A 17,209-nucleotide genomic window follows, 5' to 3' on the forward strand; every position below is an offset into this window, starting at 1 on the left:
CTTCACAAGGTATTGCTGAAAGATGTGTGATGTGTCACTATGCAGCTATGCTTCATGGACTAACAGGCCCTGAGACTTATCAAATATATAAAGCTCGTGTAAGTATTATAAATTCATAGTAATTAAAAATATGTTTGTCACAAATAAAGTAATACGTACTGTACTGCATTTTTAGTAAGAGAACCTAAATGGAAATACTGGTAAATCACATCTTTGACTTAAATTGGATTATACTAGATTGAATTCAATATAATTTACTATGTAAAACTATTGTACAGGGCCTCAACTTATGCATGAGGTCTTCATAAAAACTTTACAAATGTGCAATTTTGCCAACCTGGCTAAGTATATTTTAAATTTAACAAATTTCAACATATCATTTAAAGGTAAGCTTTCATTATTATTTTGTATTTTTTTCGTAGTTATATTCGAGTATTAATGCTCTGCAATCCTTCAAGGAACAATTAATTTTCTTTTATGTAAAAATTAAAAAAAAAAAATGCCTACAAGGAGTAAAGCAGTAATGAATTTAGGGGTGTGATCTCCATAGAGTTTTCTGTATCACATGTTATAGCTGCAATATAGCACTTGGTTTTAATTTACCTGGAGTTTACCTGGAGAGAGTTCCAGGGGTCAACGCCCCCGCGGCCCGGTCTGTGACCAGGCCTCCTGGTGGATCAGAGCCTGATCAACCAGGCTGTTACTGCTGGCTGCACACAATCCAACGTATGAGCCACATGTAAAGTAAAAGGACACAAGTGCAACTAATGTGACATTTATTGTGGCAACGTTTCGCTCTCCAGGAGCTTTATCAAGCCATTACAAACAATACATGGACACAGAGGGTATATAAAGGCTCAGAGTGAGGTGAATACTAGAGGTACCATTTCGATGTTCACTAGTGGTAGTAGTAGTAGTAGTAGTAGTGGTAGTGACAAAAGTAATACAATATGGTAGAGCAATTAATTCGAACATGAGTAAAGGATATAAAAGCTATTACTTGGGTAACATAAAAATAGGTTGGACAAATATAGACTGGAATGAGGCAGCTTGTTTCAGTGTTCACTCTCTGTGCTGTGTGTAGTATAACAGGAGAGACTATGTGATGGCAGGGTTTACTGTTTTCAGGAGGATTCTTGCTAAGACTTCGGAGATGGTGAAACTGCCGTTGTTTTGTTTAATTGTATTAGAAACAGCGATCAGTGCTGATTCGAGGCACTTGCGTCTGCGGAAATTAGTTTCTTTGATCACTAAATGTCACATTAGTTGCACTTGTGTCCTTTTACTTTACATATTGTCGGTAATTCTACCAACTTTATTACAGTATGAGCCACAGCCCGGCTCGTCAGGTACCGACTTTAGGTGCTTGTCCAGTGCCTGCTTAAAGACAGCCAGGGGTCTATTAGTAATCCCCCTTATGTATGCTGGGAGGCAGTTGAACAGTCTCGGGCCCCTGACACTTATTGTATTGTCTCTTAACGTGCTAGTGACACCCCTGCTTTTCATTGGGGGGATGTTGCATCGTCTGCCAAGTCTTTTGCTTTCGTTGTGAGTGATTTTCGTGTGCAAGTTCGGTACTAGTCCCTCTAGGATTTTCCAGGTGTATATAATCATGTATCTCTCCCGCCTGCGTTTCAGGGAGTACAGGTTTAGGAACCTCAAGCGCTCCCAGTAATTGAGGCGTTTTATCTCCGTTATGCGCGCCGTGAAGGTTCTCTGTACATTATACAAATACAATACTTTATTTGGACATGATGCATAGTTGTACAAGGAATTATGGTTGGGTGTGCATGCCAAAAGCCCCTTGTATGCAGAGTATTTTGAGCAGGCTTAAAATTACTTAAGATTAACTAAGCAATGATATATTCAGTGGTAAAAATTACAGTAAACAAAATACAACATGAAGTTATTTCTACAAGTTCATATACAAGCTGATATCGATGACATACTACTATATAGAGAGCCCCTTGTTATGCAGCGCATTTCGGGAAAATAAATTAATTTTGTCCCAGGATGCGACCCACACCTATCTCAGATAGTTCCAGACTATGGAACTGAACTTCTCCAGGCTGAGGGACTGACAACCTCAAATATACGACTTCAAGGGTGATGGATTGATTACATCGTCTTCACATCTCTACTGTTCCTGCCTACTTTCTGTACACGACTGAAGAAGCCTATTGCGTAGGCGAAACGTTTCAGAATAAAGTTGCCTAACTGTTACCTGTGTGTCTTACCTACCAACCTGTCGGTATTGTATACCATTTTGATATTCAGGTATAAGGAAACATGTTTCCACCCTTGCCAGGAATCTAACCACGGAACCTCAGCATGCAAAGCGACAGCTTTGCCTACCAGGCCACGGGCCACCTGTACCACATGTTGGCAGGGATGAAGGGAGTAGGTAGTGAGCCTTCCAAACATATCACAGAAACCAATCGAGTGATCTTTATTAACCTCACAGCAGTTGTTCTTCATGTAAGACTTACTAGAGCATAGCAATCTAAAAACTGTAATTAAGACTGAATTAGCTCAATTTTCCGAAAAATGAAATAATGTATGTCAGCATTCTATCCTACGAAGATTGGCTAAAGGGATTGAATTTGCCCTCTGGAAATACATATGTGGAAAATTGCATTTATCTGAATGTAACTAATTATGTACATAGAAGTAAATGATAACAAAGATAATTATTATTTATCAATGTTACATAGACAAGTAGGAATTTGGGACACCTAGGTCGCAAAAAATGTCCCCCTTCGATACCTACCACTGTCATATCCACAAGTTGCTCTGGACCTATTAATTAAATGAAATATACATACACCAGGAATACTGGTAAATATATAAATTTGTGGACTGTATATTAAACATAATAAATGGTTATATATATACACAATTACATAACAAGGAAAATATATCTTAATATCACTCACCAATTTGACTGGAGATTAATGTGTATCATACTCAGAAAACCTCACTCTAACTAAATCTATGAAAATAATGCTGGCCAGAATTACACACAAATCTAGAGAGCTTATCTGAGGTTCCTGGAGCTGTCTTGTCCAGTCGTCTGGTATCTCAAGTTATGCAGGAATGCACATCCACCAATTTCGCCTCCTATTTGAGAGGTGTCAACACAATTTTAACCTCTAGAGCACGAAAAATTCTTCCCATTACACCAACGTTGTATCCAATTCAAAACCAAGATGGTGAGCGACCTCCCCAGCCGCAGGTTTCCCATTTTCGATAACATACTTCTTTTAAAAATACAATATAGGGCATCTATTTACCTATAAATTACCGTATTTCCGGAAAATATATACAGTATTTTCCACAACATACATAGAACCTTTTTTTACGTTAGATGCACCTCAATGGCGACCTAGTGATTCAGACCTGTATAAACTTAGTTTATACAGGTCTGAATCACTAGGACGAAACTATTTCCCAACGAAACCAAGTCAGAAAATGGAAAATTCTTTATCATGTAATCATTAGTGAACCTGCCGGGATGGATGTAGGTGAATAGCATCCCAGATGGATCAAATGTTACCTGTTCAACAGGACACGGGTTTGATCATCCCGGCTGAGAGACCTAAGGTATTTAACAGGCGTAGTGAGCACCCTCCAGCAGGCACGCGCAGTCTGCAGATTCCAGGTGCAGTGATGGTTATCGGCTCAAACATAACCAGATGTAAGTTTCTTGGATTTGAAGTCCCACTATTTGGACTTGTAACCAGATTTTTTTTTCACCTCAGATATAATACTAATGTGAGAATAGAGCAAATGATGCGTTTTGCTTACATCACACTATTCACAGAATTCCTCTGCATGATAGTGGCTTTCTTTGTTCCATTCAAATTATGAAATGTAAACACACACTGTAATCTTAGCAAAGAAATAATTTTTTTATTACAATGCATGGAGAGGTTGAAAATTTGCAGAACGAAGTGATGATGATCAACCCTAGAAAGTCCATGTACTAATAAAATACTACACATGTGCAAAGAACTTGATACCCCAAGCATTAGATATCAGGTCATCTAGAAAAATGCCATCATTTGTGTTAACAGGCTCAGGTAATCCAATACATAATAGAAATGAAGACTTTGCAAAGGCGTATAACTTTAGGGAGCCAGTTGATTGCAACTTGGACTGTCATAATAAGAATAAGAATAAGATTTCGTTCAGATTTTTAACCCCGAAGGGTTAGCCCCCAGGATAACCCAAGAAAGTCAGTGCATCATCGAGGACTAACTTATTTCCTTATTTCCATTGTGGTCCTCAATCTTGTCCCCCAGGATGCTACCCACACCAGTCGACTAACACACAGATACCCCTATTTGCTGCTAGGTGAACAGGACAACAGGTGTAAGGAAACGTGTCGAAATGTTTCCACTCACCGGGAATCGAACCCGAGCCCTCCGTGTGTGAAGCGAGAGCTTTAGCCACCAGGCCACCTGCCTGGTTTCAGCCCAACTTGTATCTTAATCATGATTATGTGTTGTTATGCATAATAACAAACTCTTACTTGATGTGTGAGTAACCGAAGTGCCTGATGGCGTAGACGAAGAAAGATATAATGAAGGTGTTGGGACGGCCAATCTTCTCCACTACTGCATCAGCGACAAGCATCACAGGCATTCCCACTACCGACCCTACCGTAAACGTTAGCCCTGCCAAAACATATATTTCCTCTATAAGCACTTTATCCTGTATTATTATTATTATTATTTTCACGGATTCCTTCACACTCCTGCATGATAAGTTAATAAGTTAGCCAAAGAAAGTATTCTGAAGAAAAAAAACGGAAAATAAGTTACCCAACAGAAACGACAACCACCGGTGGTCTATAACATTGACCAGAGGTCACCTGCACATGTCATTTGTTGCCTGATCCTTTCCTTAGTTATGGTACTAATAGGATGAGGCGTTCTCTTGTTATAAACTAAAACCTAAAAGGAAGAAATAAAAAAATAGGCAGCTGCTTTAAGACATCCCTTTGAGGATCTCTTATAATAGTCTGTTTTCTACTTGTATTATGATGTGACAAGAATATATTGTTAATCCTGTGTGAGTTGAAGTATTGAATATGGACATATTACTGTTGATTAATAAGAAAGGGTAGAGGACTTTATTACGAGGAGTATTGGTGTTTCGCGATAAGGCAAACGTGGACACTCCAATTATCAGTGACGTTGATGGTAGTCCTGTGAATGAGGTCTTACCTCTTATCTGACTTACTCATGAAAATGTAAGAGTATAGTTTGCCTTACCCATCAGGTAACTAGGCGCATGTAGAGTCTCGAGGTAGAGGAAGAGGTAGCTTTCGAGGAAGCCCCAGTTGGAACCCATCACCAGCACCATCAATAAGTACACGTCGACCTCTGGTCGCGTTGCCAGCTGGGTCAGGTCACTCACAACTCTCTTGCTCGACGATTCCACCTGACCACAAGGAACCATATATAACGCGATAAATATTATTTTTGTACATATGTTTGCACATCTCTTCTGTTGTATGTCATTTTTCCAAGTTAATTACCAAAGAAAGTATATATGGTTTTATAGACAAAGGTGTTGGAGTTTATTCGGTCCTAAGTCCCAACAGGGTAAATACGCCGTATGAAGGCCCTAACATGTCACAGATGGAACGTCTGAGTTGGCGGGCCCTTACATCTACCAAAAACGCACACATACACCCGGGTTGGCGAAGGTGGTTACCTTCGCCAACATTTTAATTGATAGATTTACCCTTCAATGAAGAGTTAGGTAGTTTATACTGTTAGTAAACTAATATTAGGACTATTGAGGCAACTGTAGATAATAATAATGTAGACCTAAGACCTTAACGTAGGTAGTAATAGGCCGCTAACATAGGCAAACACTAGGTTATATTAGGTAGGGAGAACTGGCAGCCCAAGTTTGAACGTCGAGGTACGGGGTTTTGAGACAGCAGTGCCTCCTTCTTTGTCGAAACTCCGAGCCAGGCACTCCGCCGTGAACAGCAGGGCGGCGCCCCACGTGTCTACACATACTAGGCCCTGGGGAAATCTGGTGGAGGCACCTCGAAGTACCGTAGATGACCACCTCCGTCAGGCCCATACAGTAAGACAAGACCTCCCTTTCTCAGTATTCTGGCCAGTTTCTGGGGAAAATTGCGAGTGAGTTGAGCTGTGGGTTTTTGTGCAGTCGGACAGCCAAAGACCAGTACGTACCGGCGTCCCCTCGTTATTAAAGAAGCTAGTGTTACTTCCTGCATAGTTATACTAGGGGATACACACCCCCTTGGAATCAGGAATTTCTGAGGTGCAGGCAGGTCACTAATACCGACTGAATATTGCATGAATTAAGGTTCCCGGCTGCACGTGGATTTGAAGGGGAAGTCCAGAGGGGCTCAAGCTTAGGGAGGTTGAAGACCGGGATATATTCTCCAACACCAAGTAAGTTAGTCCTTTATTCGTGCATGCAGGCGAGATTTCTTGCAACATCAGTCATTTATGGAAACGTGTCATATAAGCCACTTGTGAGGCTGAGGTACCAGCCTCAGGGCCCGGTGTCAACAGAGCTTGCTAGGATAGACAACTCACACGGAGGCAGTCCAGACAAATTTCCACAAAAGGACTTATTTTTTATAAGAATAATGCATGACATGTAAAAATATATTTTACTACGATAGCCAGTTTTACAGTTGTTCCTCTTGTTGAATTTAAGTAATATCAAGAACACTGCACCACACTTAAATATATCTACACAACCCTTGAATTCAGGCTGCTCGTCTTTGCTAGCAGGTATCCTCGATATAAATCATGGCGCCTCCTGTTATTTGCCTCTCCCATGTGCTTACAGAGGTTTGACATTTTCTTACACATTGACATATTTCTCAGGATATGACTTCAAGCATGACTGGAGTTATCTTGTTAACGCGATGATTGGGTCGTCAAATTTATAGCCTATTGACAAGAGATGGTCATTAAGACTGTAGATTACTTATTCATCAATGAACAACACTTTAATTCCAAATATATAAATACTGGGATGAAAGTAAACTCTAATTATATATGTACTAAAATGTATTTTGTCGCACGTGTATATTCATAGTGTTATTATGATGTGAATATTTGAATATTATAAATGAATTAAGTAACGGAATAACTTTAATACTATTAAAATATGTAACGTATAAACAATCGTTAAGTAATTACAGTTCATAATAACCAAGAGACGTGTTGATACTACCAATGCACATATAATAAATTTACCATGCTAAATTACATATAGCATTGTAGGCGATGTTAACAATAGAAAATTAAAATAATTTATTCCTGACATAACATATTCAAAGATAAGTTGATGAATAATAATGCTGGGTAATACTGAATCGTTCATGGGAGATATACACTGAGAAGTGTTTCTCTTAGAGTATGTATGGTAAGATTTTACTTCAGTCACTAGTTTAGGTATTAATATATTCTTGTCTGGTAGTGAAAAGGTTAATTGCAGACTTAATGACCCTAGTGTAGTCGATAGGCTTTAAACTCCTTTAACCATGAATCGTTCAACTGTGGATCAGGTGCCATATTAAGTCAAGAGATATAGCATTCTCATTTCATAATGTTATTTTTATGACGTTTTACTAAACGTAACTTTTTCATCGTTTTCTCTTTTTCCCGGGGTTGTTTTTGCTATTGTTAATTAAGTTAGCTTAGAATGAATTAGGTTAAGCTACATAAACCTAAGCAAACGTATAACCTAACCAAAAATAAGCAAATTAGGAAAGCAGGCCGTGACATGATTGGATAGAAGGCAGATTTGATACATGAGCTCTTTGACATGGGCAACTTACGGGAAGGATCCCGTAAGTTGCCCACATGAACCGTCACTTTTTTTTTTCATTTTGATCTCTTGCAGACAAATGCCACATGAGAGAAGAAATAATCCAGAAAAGCCAAGAACTAAAGAAAACATTTACCAAATCTCCAACGTATGCTGCAATCACAAAACTTAGCTGACACCACAAAAATTCTCAAAGCCACTCAACCGACGCCCTCCACCAGCAATTCACGCCGCTACCTCACGGCGCTCCTCTATTCAATCAATCAATCAATCAAAGTTTATTCTCTGTAAGGGTTACAATGCGGGGTTTACAGATTTTGGTTATTGTGTGGTTTACATGTAATAAAATACTAATTACAGAGGGGGCCACTAGAACACCTAACAAGGCTAGGCATTTTGGGCAAACTTAGATTAATTCTTAACCCTAAATTATTACAAATTGTGGAGTAAGTTGACTAAATACTAAGTGACTAAATACTAGTTTGTGAGTTTAGCAATGTGAATGCTTTGTTTTAGCACAATACATAGTTTCTATATTGGAGTATCACAGGCAAACTTGTGACTAGTTAGGAATCATTATTTTAAGATTAAGATACGTATTTCTGTGCTTATAGTCAAATGGGTGAATGAGTAAGTGTGAACCACCAGGTAGTTTTTATGTAGTTAGTTGACGGGGTGTATTGCATGATGCATGCTCACCTGGCAAATGTTGCACAACCTGGATCCTTTAACACAACTATTAACGAACTTCTGATTCAACAATATGCCAAGTGGAAACATAAACACATATGCAGTTTAATGTGATCCTTTATTTTTTTTATATTTTATTTAAAAGAACATTACACATACACTCCTCATATAATTATATACATCATGTATTACAATCATGTCATATAAGGGGTAAAACTCAAGCTCCCCGTCCACTCTGAAAGTGTACTGGACTCTACCCTGCAGGACTTAACTATACAACTTAAGGCTACAAGGAAACATAAAACATCAAGTTCATTGCTAGTCGTCCAGTGCCTGACTGGAGCTACTATACAATACCAGTAGTGACAACAATATCTATAACCCGAAAATAGAAACTATATACATGTGTTGCACTTACAGCTGTAACATTACAGCAGTGCATAACTTACATAATTATAAAGGCTATTTTCTAGTACGATTTATTTAGAGAGATAAGTTAATTAGGTTTATTAAAAATAAACCCAAGTGAACCTTCCACAAAAGTGTCCTAGACACTACCCTAAAGTGACATAATCATCCCCCATCTATACTAATCAATCCCCCCTAATTTCAAAACACAACATATCCATAACTTGGTATCATTGCAAGCTTGTTGCAGCAAGAATATATAAGCTAGTAAAATAATATATATGTGTAAACACTCAATATCTACCTGCACATTATGTTATACCCATACCCTGGTGTTACATACACACTCACACCTTCAGTAGGCACACAATCCTAACAATGTGATTGAAAGGGTGCACAGCCACGGCAAATCTATCCTCCCAGTGCTTTATTCCTGAAATCGTGAGTGTTGCAACTAATATACATATACATATACATATACATATACATATACATATACATTACATATGTATATATGTATATACATATACATACACATATATATACATATATATATATACACATATATATATATATATATATATATATATATATATATATATATATATATATATATAAAGATATATAAACACTGATCTCTGGCTGAAGGAGACTCGAACCTACGAACCTTAGGACAAGGTACGCAGTGCTTTACCAATCTACCCACACTGGACCAATACCTTGGCATGTAGCATCCGCTACACGTTTGATCCAAGGCAGCCAGCTTTCAGGGAGAAGGCTTACAGCTTTTCATCTCATCCCCTGCATGCATCAGCCTTACTAGAGATTTGAACAATGCAAGGAATTCGCGAGAGCATGCGAAATATTTCGCATGCTCTCGCGAATTCCTTGCATACATATATATATATATATATATATATATATATATATATATATATATATATATATATATATATATATACACACATACACACACATACATACACACATACACATATAAAGCCCCAACACACCCTTCCAGCACCCCCCTTCCCTGCATTGTTCCACGTATAAGTGAATGCCACACTAATATGTTTTGCATAGATTACATACAATACTATTATTAAATATTAAAAACGTGTGTCCCAAAAAACACAAACGACTTAACAAATTAACACACCATTCGCCTGTGCGTAAAAGGGAACAGGTATTTTGTTCCAGGTGTTAAACCATACCACTGAACTTCATACCTAAACCACTAATTTTACAACAATGCAAATATGCAATTATACAAGTATGCAGGGTTACAGCGCCCCACAACCAATTTCGTTGAGCAGCAATTAAATTTAACATGGGTATAAAATTAACACAGTACTTTTGTAAATTTTTACATAAAGTATAAATCACAAGGCCCATGACATTATATAAACCACCAGAACAGATGCCTAAGCCACCAATCCCTGACAGCGTGTGTAATAATTATCCAGTTACCAAAAAATATATATATGACTTACATGTGGAACTAAACTGAAATCAGGGTGACTTTGACCGAATTAAAAGATGAATTAACCCGCAAGGAACACAACCAGGTCTCAAACTGATGCCCTCACATACTCCACTCACACATCACATACAACACAACCTCCACAACCTTACCATGCCCACCATTCACTAAAGGAGACCTGCCCCTTGCCCGCCCCCATGATCCCGGAGGAGCTTCGCCACAGAGAGATTACGATAACCCTCCGAGAAACTGGACTCCCAACGCCCCCCATAGATTAATCTATTCCTACACATTGTTCTATAGAACCTAGCTGCTAACGCTTTTATCCTCAACTGCCCTTTAATCTCCCTCATTCCCCAAGAAACATGCAAATAATCCGCCATAACATACATCAAAGCCCTTCCCACGTCTCGTGATACCCCACTGACATCAATCGACAAGGTCCTAAGAAACGACCAACTCTCCCCCAACAGCCTGATAACACCCGCCATCCAGACCCTCACCCCCCCAAAGACGAGCAAAAATATACCACATGATAGGCGGTTTCCTCCTCCCCACAGAACAAGCATGCCGCCTCCCTCACCAACCCCATTTTCTGCAACACATGCTTGGATGCTACTACCCCCATGAGGAAACGGTATACCAACTCCCTGACCCTAGCTGGTATCCTAAGCAGCCTGAATTCCCTCCATATCACCTGCCAGTTATACATGGGGTACACAGCAACCCCCTGTAAGACACCCCTTCCCCACACCACACCCACCAACGTTTTAACCCTCAATGTTGAAACCTGTCGCACTGTCAACAAGAACCTCAGCAAATCCTCGCAATTCCTCAAGTCCCTGCCACTCCACCAGTTTCTAGCATCCCTCATCACCCTATCCACCCTAACACCCCCCCCCACCCTAATATACCTCTGCTTAATATATAAGGCCATTACCCTAGGCCCCAAAGCCAACAAACCTAGCCCCCCCCCCCCCGTTTCACATCCGTCATAACCACCTCCTTAGATAACCAGGCCCTCCCAAACCCCCACACAAACCTCAAAACCCTCCTCTGTATTTCCTGAATGTCCTGCATCCTCAAAGGGAACACCTCTGCCACACCCCATACCTTACTATACACCAGCGAGTTAATAACCAAAGCCCTCTGCTGTAACGCCACTTCACTAACCCTCAAACCTTTAAGCTTGCCTATAACCCTACTCGTGACTAGTTCAGAGTTGATCCTCCTGCAATCCTGCACCTGCGCCATATACCATATCCCACAAACCCTAAGTCTGTCACCAACTGTCCATTCCATCTCCTCCCCCAATCTCCCTCCAACCCAAGTCCCTACCTCCAACAACCTCGACTTTGCAAGATTAACTTCCATACCCGAAACATCCCCAAAACTCTTAATCACCTCACCCACCCTTCTTAAAGCCCCCCCCACTCATTACCAGAACAGTGGTGTCATCAACATAACCCACAATTCCCCCCATGCAGCTCCCCTCTACCCCCTGCAATTCCTCCTCCACAGCCTCAAAGAAAGGATGCTGCACACATGCAAAGAGCAACTGGGAGAGCGGGCAACCCTGCCTTAAGCCCTGTTCCATCAGCACCGGCTCCCCCAGCCTTCCATTAACCTGCACCCTCATGACTGCCCCCTCATATAGAGTGCACACCCATCTCACTACCCCCCCTCCAAAACCCAACTTCTCCAAACAGACCCATAAAAATTCCCTCTTCACACAGTCATAAGCCTGAGCCCAATCCAAACCAAGGACGCCCCCTCCCGGGCAGTTCTCTATAAAATCCCTTATCCTACTGTGTCCATTCTTCATCGTCCCGGGATCCCATACTGACCTCTATGTATGACAGCCCCAATTACCTTCTTTAATCTATTACCCAATATCTTTGCAAAAAATTTTATAATCCGAACACATTAATGACAACGGACGATAATCACCCAAACCCTTCCCCTCCCTCCCCTTCGACACCAAGACAACAACCCCAGTTCTCTGTGTTCACCCCATCCTACCACTGCTCAACATATAATTCAGAACTGCCACTAGGCACTCCCTCAGACTCTCCCAATGTGCTCTATAAAAATCATTAGATAAACCATCTATACCCGGTGCCTTCCCCTGACTCAACCCATTCACCACCTCCTCCACCTATGCCTCCTTAATACTGCCCTCCAACATTTCCCTGTCCCCATGCCCCAAACCCAGATGAGCCCCAATAACCCCAAATGAATCCAACCCAACAACCCCCTTCCTCCTCTTCCATTTCTCCCGAAACCAATAATCTGCATACCTACTGATACTGTCTGTATCAGAAAGACCCTTACCCTGCACAGAACCCCCCCCCTCCCCCACCACTAAATGTGCCACAGTAGTCCTCAACTGTCTGTCCTTGAATTTCCTTAGTACATACCCAGATGTCCTGTCACCTTTTAAGACGTCCTCCAAGCCTGCCCTGACTCTGAGTGCATCAAACCTTTCGTTATGAATCTCCACTAAACGACTTCTAAGTTCCCCCATAACACCACTCACGCCTTCCCTACACCCCCCCCCATAACAATCATTCAACTGCCCCTCTAAGTAATTCTGCAAGCCAGACCGCCAGCGTGCCCGTTCCCTGCCACGCGCCTTGAAAAATTTTGCAATCTCCACCTTTGCATACAACTCCCACCAATCTAGCAAATTCACATCCTCATCCCTAGCCTCCCAAAAAACTTTCCACCAGTCCTGAAAGGACAAACCTAGATCCTCCTCCTGTAAAAGCCGCACATTCAATTTCCAATAACTCGGAAATATGCGCGGAATACCATCTACCCTAAGGTCAGCCAACACTGTCCTGTGATCAGACAAACCCACGTCAATAGTCCTAACCCTTTCCACACCTATCCCCTGCATAACATAAATCCTATCCAACCGTGCTTCATAACTCCCCTGCACATAGGTGTGTTTCACCTGATACCCCCCCTGCCCACCACATCAACCACCTCCACATCCCATAAAGCATCCCTTAAAACACTCGACACACACCCCGCACCCCTAGGTATCACATCTCCATGCCGAATTACACAATTCCAGTCTCCTCCAACTATCGAAATAGCAGGTAAACCCCTGAGATAGTAGAGCAAAACTTCCCTAACAAAGTCTGCTTTTACCCTCATATTACTAATTGCTGGCATATAAACCCCCACAAAACATACCCTACTCTCCCCCAATACCCATCCACCCGAACAACCCTCCCCCCTCCTCCCACCTCATGACGCGCAATGGGCTGGTCTCCTTTACCAATACAGCCACTCCTCCCTTAAAACGCAAAGCCAAACTTACAAACATCTTATATCCCCTCAATTGCAACTCACATCCTGACCTATGGTTATGCTCTTGCAAGAAACAAACGTCCACTTCATACCTTCTCAAAAACCACTCTAACCAGACCCTTTTGACTTCATTCCTGAGACCATTAACGTTTAAAGTCACACACCTGAATGTTCAAGGAAAGGCGGCTTACCTCTGTGCCGCTGTGGCTTGCTCACACTCCCTTTTAAGCTGCTCACACTCTCCTTACCATTCTTCTTCATCAGACCCCCAATTCCCCTTGACCCACCCCACCCGATTTCCCCTGTGCAACCCCCCTGTAGTGGTTTTTACTACCACATCTGCCCATGCCTTCTTACCTGGTCTCTGCCCAGGTGTCAATACTTCGTCCAATTCAGACGACCCTGCAGGCCGCTTCCTAGAGCTATCACCCAAACTCATATCTTCCTCAGGTACATCCTCCCGATGTACCTCAGCTACCACAACTGTTTCCTGGCCTCGCTCATCCAAGACTTCCACTTTCCCCTGCAGCCCTTCCATCTTCTGCACATCACTGGACCTTCCAGCCAGGTCCTCTCCGACCAAAGCGTCCTCCAAGAAATCCTGTAGCACAGACTCCAATAACACCTCCTGCATCGACTTTTTCCCTCCCTCCACTGCCACAGGCCTTGGTGGAACCTCACTAGCCTCCTCCAGGAGTGTGACACACGTCCCCAACAGGTCCCCCTCATTCTCCACCTCCTCACTTCAGAGAGCCTTCCTCTGTCCATCCATCCCATTCCTCGCCGTTACCACCGTGCTCAGCTGCCGTTCCTCCTCCAAAAGGGTTGGCACACTCGGGGCAGCCCTACGTACACATTGCGCTGCCATGTGCTCGTACGAGTCACAAAGACGGCACGTCCTCCTTTGCCCTGCGTAATGCACATAGACTTGAGTTCTGTATCCAGTCAACAGAACATATGAAGGTATAGGCCTCTTCACCGTCATCTTGAGAGTGTAGGAGCCTTCCGGGAGGCCTTCGTATGGGCCATCCCTCCACACCCCCCCTCTAGCCTCATGAACAACACCGTAGTTTCTGAAGACGTCCTCAATTCTAAACTGCGTCGCCTCAAATGGTACATTTCGTACCCTAACCCATGTGAAGTATGTAGACACATCATGCATACACACCTCCACCGTCGAGTTAAGGCACATCCTTCGTTCCTGGTACTCAGCCACCATACTACTGTAGAAACTGGCCCTCGTAAACTTCACGAAGAATCTTCTCAAACCATTGAGGGCAACACCATACAGCTCCTCATTAGGGATGCCATAGAAATCTCTAATTATAGCTGGAAGAAGCACATTCATCGTAGCAGTGCTCAACGATCCCCGTATCAGCTCAATGCAAACAGTGTTAACTCTCCTGCCGGCACGATCCGCCATCTTGGAACAATGAAATCTGCGCAGAAACCAGCTGATTCAGGAGCTACTGCGCAGCCTGTCCGCACGGCCGGAGAGCGATGTGGACAATGACAAACTTGTGACTAGTTAGGAATCATTATTTTAAGATTAAGATACGCATTTCTGTGCTTATAGTCAAATGGGTGAATGAGTAAGTGTGAACCACCAGGTAGTTTTTATGTAGTTAGTTGATGGGGTGTATTGCATGATGCATGCTCACCTGGGAAATGTTGCACAACCTGGATCCTTTAACACAACTATTAACGAACTCTTCTGATTCAACAATATGCCAAGTGGAAACATAAACACATATGCAGTTTAATGTGATCCTTTATTGACAACGTTTCGCCCACACAGTGGGCTTTTTCAAGTCACAAACAGATCTACCTGGGGTGGAAGGTACGTGAGTATTTATAGTCAGGTTCAGAATGTTGAGGTCAGGTGGAGAATGCTGCATCTGATGATCTACCGGGTGGGGGTTATAGAGTCTAAAATCTTGGGTAGCTTGGCAGGGGTATTGGACAAGTTGTGAGCAGACCTTCTGCAGTGTTCTATGCAGAAGGTCTGCTCACAACTTATCCAATACCCCTTCCAAGCTACCCAAGATTTTAGACTCTATAACCCCCACCCGGTAGATCATCAGATGCAGCATTCTCCACCTGACCTCAACATTCTGAACCTGACTATAAATACTCACGTACCTTCCACCCCAGGTAGATCTGTTTGTGACTTGAAAAAGCCCACTGTGTGGGCGAAACGTTGTCAATAAAGGATTACATTAAACTGCATATGTGTTTATGTTTCCATTGTGTCGGTATTTTATACCATTTATTTTCAGTATGCCAAGTTTCACCTGCCCTGATTCTACACTTCAGCCGATATCGATACTCAGTCTTATTCCAAAAGTTATGAACTTCACAGCACCTGCAGACCTGACTCCTCCCTGTGCCCACAGCAGTTCCAGAACCATCTCCAGCTACTGACAATGCTGACAAGCCACCAACAATTTACACCACTGCTCCTGACCAATCACAACTTTCTTCTCAAGTCTACCAACCGTCCGAAGACAGACAACTATCCGAGGAAGAGGAAGAAAATCCTTGTTTCGAAAATGGAAGGGGTTGTCAAGATATAACTTTCTACACAACTGAGCCATACAGCGATGCTCTATATTGCAAATAACTGTTCAAAAAGGAATTGTCAAGTTTACCTGCATTCCAGAAGACCTATGTACAATTCGAGCCTTAATTGAATCCATTGAAGGATTCAGAAAAGATTTCATTAACAAGGTTAAACTAGTCTACATCTCGAAATCAACCTTCAAGAAAATAGAAAGCGGCTCCTCTACTAGAAAAATTGTAGTAAATCTTCACAACTATCATCTTCATTCTCTGCTCAGATGCTGTGCTGAGTGGTCGTCAGCTGACTCTCCTCAGTCCCGACACCTGGTGGAGGAGCTTGTGACGACAACAACAATGGCGACTGGTTTTTGCCAGAGAGTTAATACTGTTTGTATTGACCTCATAAAGGGCACAATCCCCAGTGCATCGATTAATGTGTTGGTGCCGATGAACATCCGCGATATATATGGCATCCAGCATGAATCCCTGTGTGGCGTTGCCTTAAATGGACTATCCCGGATTTTTGTCAAGTTTTGTGATACCAAGACCTACGAGCAGATTGTCAACCAGTATCAGGATGTTAGCAAGCAAGTCACCCCAGCAGTCACAGTTAAGTTGCAGGACGTTTCACAATACTATACGTGAGTACGTGTGCAAAACGTGCCTTTTGAGGCTAACGAAGTTGACATACGTGACGCGTTCAAATACTATGGGACGATCCACCAGGTTACTATGGGTCGGTGGTCTGATGGCCACTATGCTGGTTTACAAGAAGGGTCTTTCTCGTTGAAAATGTCCCTGTGCCAACCAATACCTTCGTACATAAACCTAGAGGAGTTCCATACCCAGGTGTATGTTACGTATCCTGGACAGAGACGAACTTGTCGCCTATGCGGCGCATTGGATCAC

General features: G+C 42.1%; 1 protein-coding gene across 1 annotated transcript in view; it reads right to left on the minus strand.

The window, feature by feature from the left end:
- The window catches only part of LOC128698164 (major facilitator superfamily domain-containing protein 6), a 65,238-nt gene that overhangs the window by 9,240 nt on the left and 38,789 nt on the right, over window positions 1–17,209 (minus strand). The window contains exons 9-10 of the mRNA XM_070098684.1: window positions 5,280–5,448; window positions 4,535–4,679 (exon numbers count right to left, since the gene is read on the minus strand). Coding sequence (XP_069954785.1) covers window positions 4,535–4,679; window positions 5,280–5,448 — 314 coding nt within the window. The remainder of the gene's footprint in view (window positions 1–4,534; window positions 4,680–5,279; window positions 5,449–17,209) is intronic.

The sequence above is a fragment of the Cherax quadricarinatus genome, chromosome 63 (assembly GCF_038502225.1).
Source record: "Cherax quadricarinatus isolate ZL_2023a chromosome 63, ASM3850222v1, whole genome shotgun sequence".
Taxonomy (NCBI): Eukaryota; Metazoa; Arthropoda; class Malacostraca; order Decapoda; family Parastacidae; genus Cherax; species Cherax quadricarinatus.